Here is a 5000-nt window from a genome sequence, read left to right as displayed (position 1 = left end):
AGTGCAAAATTTTGGAGGGACAAACAAAGAGTATACATAATGATATGAAATAGTGTGGTACCCACATCATTGACAAAAACTGCAACAACAAGGTGACATCTAATTTCCTAAGACAAAATATTTTAAAGATTTTCTACTTTTTATGTCATTAAACTTGACGTCAAGGAAGACATGTAGCAGATAAATATAACTTTTTAAACTTCCTTCAGCTTGTCTCTACCCAACCGTAATAGATAGATAGATAGATAGATAGATAGATGTAGATAGATAGATAGCTAGATAGATAGATAGATAGATAGATAGATAGATAGATAGATAGATAGATAGATAGATAGATGGATAGATAGATGGATAGATAGAGAATATCCTGCAAGTAGAGTCTCTTCGATCTTCCAAGATAAGTCAGGAAGAGGAAGAAGACTGCCAGCTGCCTCAACATTCTTTGATTTGCCACTCATCCAAAGAAATGGATGAGTCAGTCGATTTTCGTCCTGTATTTTTTTTATTTTTGTGCCTGATCAATCGCCATGCATCATCAATATTTTTTTGAAATTAAAAACAGCACGGCAATTTTTAACTAAAGGTAACTTCCCATGAGTATTTCCTCCATATGTAAGTTACAGAAGCTTGTCTGCCAGAAACCTGTAAATTTTTCAGTAAAAAATGAAATGGCAATTTAAAAATATGAACTATTTTGAGTTTGGACCAATGACATGATTCCTTGATTGTCGTGTGTTAATGCCAGAGTTGTTCGAAAATATCTCGACTGTTTGTTTTTGTTTTGTGGTTACTGGTCATTTGTGACTGACACTGAATACATTTGAATTTTTAACGCATGCTCAGTACAAACTGTCGAGGTGGCTGGCAGAGTATTTTTCCTCTTCCTGACTTATCTAGGAACAGTAGGAAGATCGAAAAGACTCTGCTCACAGGGTACGAACGGAATGGCCCGAGCTTATTAAAGGGGAAAAGATAAAGTCTAAGTCTAAGTCTAAGCAAACATAAGAAATTGAACAGAAGTGCTTACTTCTCTTGTCATCTCTGAGTTAAGCATTCACACCTAAAGCACCCCCAATCCACAGGTAAAATTGTCTGATGTCACAGAGAGTAAAATCTTGTTTTTGTAACTCTTAGAAGGGGAAAGGGTTAAAACAATCGTTTTATGCCTTGTGTGTCAACAACACCAAGCCAAAGGGATGGCCGGGATGTGTGGGAATAATATATAAGTAGTAAGCTACCAGTGAGAATTTAAAAGAATAAAAGATACTCATTTCGATTGTTAAGGGCCCACTGACATATTTTTTGGGAAGCGTTGCTAAGGATGTAATGGTTAAGTAATTTGAGAGAATTTGGCATTATTTTGGTCAGTTTCCAACTTTTGTAAACCAATGACCCTAAATATGACGTTATCATGCCACGCCCATAGTCACGTGACCAATAAAAGAAAACTCTAAATTTGTCTACGTGCTACTAAATTTGGGTATTTAATCAGTGGTTTCATAATTTGTATTCGTTTTTGCATCCAGCCAAGCATGGTTTTCTTTTTATTTTGAAAAATGTGCTTTTTAGAGAGATAAACGATACTGTAATACCCATAAAATTTTCAAAAAAGATGATTTGAAAAAATCAATGCTTAGCTATATTCTGTATTTGGAGGTGAAACGTGCCATATGAAAAAAAATTAACTCAATTTAAAGACCACCGGAAATTTAGCTTTCTCTCAAACCGGAAATCAGTTTGTTTACGCATGCGCAGTTGATCTGAGAACGAGCTCGAGGAAGGGCGAGGAAAAACCTTCGATGGAAACAACAGTAAGTGCAGTGATTTTTGCTTGTGAGTGGGTTTTCTTGTCAGCTCATGATATGATGACATCAGTCACCGGAAATAACATTTCACTTCCTTCGCAACGCCTGAAAAATCCCTCTGAGGGCCCTTAAGCTGGCCAACTGGAAAACATGGACTGGACTCTGGACTGGACTTTGGACTGGACTCTGGACTGGACCCTGGACTGGACTTTATTAAACGAAGTTAATATTTAACCAATAATATAACGATTAACCATTTCTATTTAATTATTATTAACCAGTGAGAATGAGAATGAGAAGGGATGTTTTTTTTCAAAGGGAACAGAAACGAAAAATCTAACAATGCTGCCCAGTAACTTTCAATCAAGTCAAGCTACTATTACGTGAACACTGTGACGACGATATATCTCATGCGTGCGCTGTCTAAAGAATATAAGGAATGTAGTCCAATTCAATATATTCGATATGTTAAGCGCGATCGCTTTGCGCACTATTTCTACAATTGAACCAGCTAGAACTGCAAACTAAGCACTTCAGTTGTTTACAGCGGTAAATTAACGTTACAAACCCCGCCACTTGGCTACGATTGCTTTAACGCTGCGAAGTTTGAAGTCATCACGTGACAGTGTTTACGTAATGGTAGCTTGACTTGATTGAAAGTTACTGGGCAGCATTGTTAGATTTTTCGTTTATGTTCCCTGTAAAAAAACTTCCATTCTCATTCTCATTCTCGCTGGTTAATGATTAAATAGAAACGTTTAATCGTTATATTATCTGTTAAGTAATGATCCGTGTAAGGTGGATAGCAATTTCCTTTGTTATGCGGCAACGGGGCTTTCCCCACATAGGAATGTTATCATTTTTACACAGAGAATGCATAAACCTACAGGAAGGCAGTTAACGCAATAAGATTCATTTACAGCCCACTCTGAAAGGGTGTTTTTTTGTGTTAAAAGATTTTGACCAATCACAAGAGTTGAAAACAAAAGCCAAGAAACGTTTACAATTTTACATGTGCCCCACATACGATTTCTGTGGAATTCATTTAAACTGAGACCAGATGAAAGATGGAAGATGGTTGGAAAGTAAGGATGAATATAATACTGCTTTATGAAGTTTTGTTAACCGTTCGCTGTTTAAGCCAATCAGAAGTAAGTACAGACAATAGAAAAGTTATCACCTTTTTGCATACCAATTGAATTCCAACATGTTCGTTGCCGTTGTTGCTATCGTTCTTATCTGGACCGTTTCTTAAATATTAACTTCGTTTAATAAAGTCCAGTCCAGGGTCCAGTCCAGAGTCCAGTCCAAAGTCCAGTCCAGAGTCCAGTCCATGTTTTCCAGTTGGCCCCTTAAGCTGACTTATTCCATTTTGACTTCTGGTAAATATCGTTGTTAAATTTGATTAGAGGGCACTGAAAGACAATGGGCCACCTGAGACTAAATTTGCTAACAACTCAGGATTAAAGATGTCAAGTATGCATGTCAGCAATGTCAAGCTAAAGGAATTAATGAAGAATGTGGAGAGGGTGGGGCAGAAACAAACAAGCTACATGTAACTAACTTAAATGAAATGGAACGGCTCTAGTATCATCTTGATTGAGAAAATGTAAGAAATTTCATGCACAACTATTGTGGGTCCATGGTAAAGTGAAGCAAAACAACCGTAACCGTCTCTTCTAACCTGCCATACTGGCCAAATTCACTACTCGTCCCTTGGATTTCTTAATCAGTGGCAGAAAGGTCTTGGTGACATCAATCATTCCCCATATATTCACATCTGCTGATCGCTTAAAGTCTTCCAGTGGTGACCATTCAATTGGGGATAAACACAAAATGCCTGCATTATTTACAACGCCCCATATTCCAGCTGAAAGCAGAATGAAGTACAAATATTAAATTAAGGGTTGAAAAGTTTCAAATATTTTCCTCAACTTCAGTACAGATCACTGAACAAGCATGAGTGAATGAGCAAGGGTCATTGATAGTAACAACTCTCATAAGGTATAATGTCACTGACTTGCTATCCGATCAAAAAAGACCAGACCTCATAAGCCAAAAGCTCGTCAAGCTTGGTAGTAACCTAACTGGCTTTGTCAGTAAAGAATTCATGACATGGTATGAAAAGAGCCATCTTTCGCTTACCCTGGATGCTACAGGTATTATTCGTCTTTTAGCGCAGAGCGGCTTAATGCGGCTTCGCCATTCATAGAGATTACGCCCAAGGAATAAGAAACCCCCGGTACCCGGGGTATCTTTCGGTCTGATCGGCTAATTTTTTGTTAATTTGGAGAGCACGCGAAAAGACAGAACACCCAAGGAGGGCCGAATGTTACGTGACTTCAACAGAATCCCAAAATGATTTCACGTTTCTCATAAAATTCGAGCCAGTCGCCCGTTTTTCAGCAAAATGTGTAGGCTGCATCTGCTAAACTGCAGAAAACCCGGCCACTTAAATGGTGGCTGGGTATGCGACAACGCCTCCTTGCATTCTTTACTGTTTGATCCTACCGGGTGAAATAGCTGTCTTGATTTCTTCGTACACATCTTTAATCTGCTTGGAATGCGTCACATCCAACTGGAATGTTTTCAGCTTGTCGCTCGCCTCCGATTTCAAACTCTGCTCTCCTTCTTTCGTCAGACAAGTGGCTAACACATAAGCTCCCATTTTATCCAACTTAATCGCTGTCGCTCGACCGAAGCCCGTGTCGCAGCCCGTAATCAGAACATACTGTCCTTTTATATCGATTTTCGCTCTCGGCAAAAAACAAGTGACGAGATAAATTGAAAGAAGAGCAATAATTATCAGCACCAAAAAAGACGGCAGGCAAAATAACTCTCCGGAATCCATCTTTCACCAGCTACCACACACGCAGCTGGAGGTAATTTGGATGTCTTGACCTTACCGAATAATCAAATTAAAAATAAACCTGATAGTATGTGGTTTTTGAGAACATAGGTATCAATCAACAACAGGCGACAGGCAAAATGTCATCACGCAACCACGCATAAAGCCCGAGGGCATCACGCAAAATGGCAACACACTAAAGGACATCACGTAGGAAGGCGCCACGCTAAAATCTGATGGGAATCACGCAACAAGGCATCAAACAAACAGGGATCATGCCAAAAGGCTTTTAGGAAAGGTATCACACTGAAGAGCATCACGCGAAAGGAAAGGAAAAGGTGTCACGT

The 5000-nt window shown here is 38.9% G+C and overlaps 1 protein-coding gene across 1 annotated transcript in view; it reads right to left on the bottom strand.

Annotated features, from left to right (window-relative positions):
* Nucleotides 1–4767, bottom strand: part of LOC138043742 (dehydrogenase/reductase SDR family member 9-like) — a 10653-nt gene extending 5886 nt beyond the window's left edge. The window contains exons 1-2 of the mRNA XM_068890157.1: nt 4317–4767; nt 3490–3675 (exon numbers count right to left, since the gene is read on the bottom strand). Of these exons, the coding sequence (XP_068746258.1) occupies nt 3490–3675; nt 4317–4656 (526 nt within the window). The 5' untranslated portion in view covers nt 4657–4767. The remainder of the gene's footprint in view (nt 1–3489; nt 3676–4316) is intronic.
* Nucleotides 4768–5000: the final 233 nt, after the last annotated feature.

Source organism: Montipora capricornis, chromosome 3 (genome assembly GCF_036669925.1).
Source record: "Montipora capricornis isolate CH-2021 chromosome 3, ASM3666992v2, whole genome shotgun sequence".
Taxonomy (NCBI): Eukaryota; Metazoa; Cnidaria; class Anthozoa; order Scleractinia; family Acroporidae; genus Montipora; species Montipora capricornis.
The sequence above is the reverse complement of the archived record's forward strand: the minus strand, read 5'-3'. Positions and strand labels throughout refer to the sequence as shown.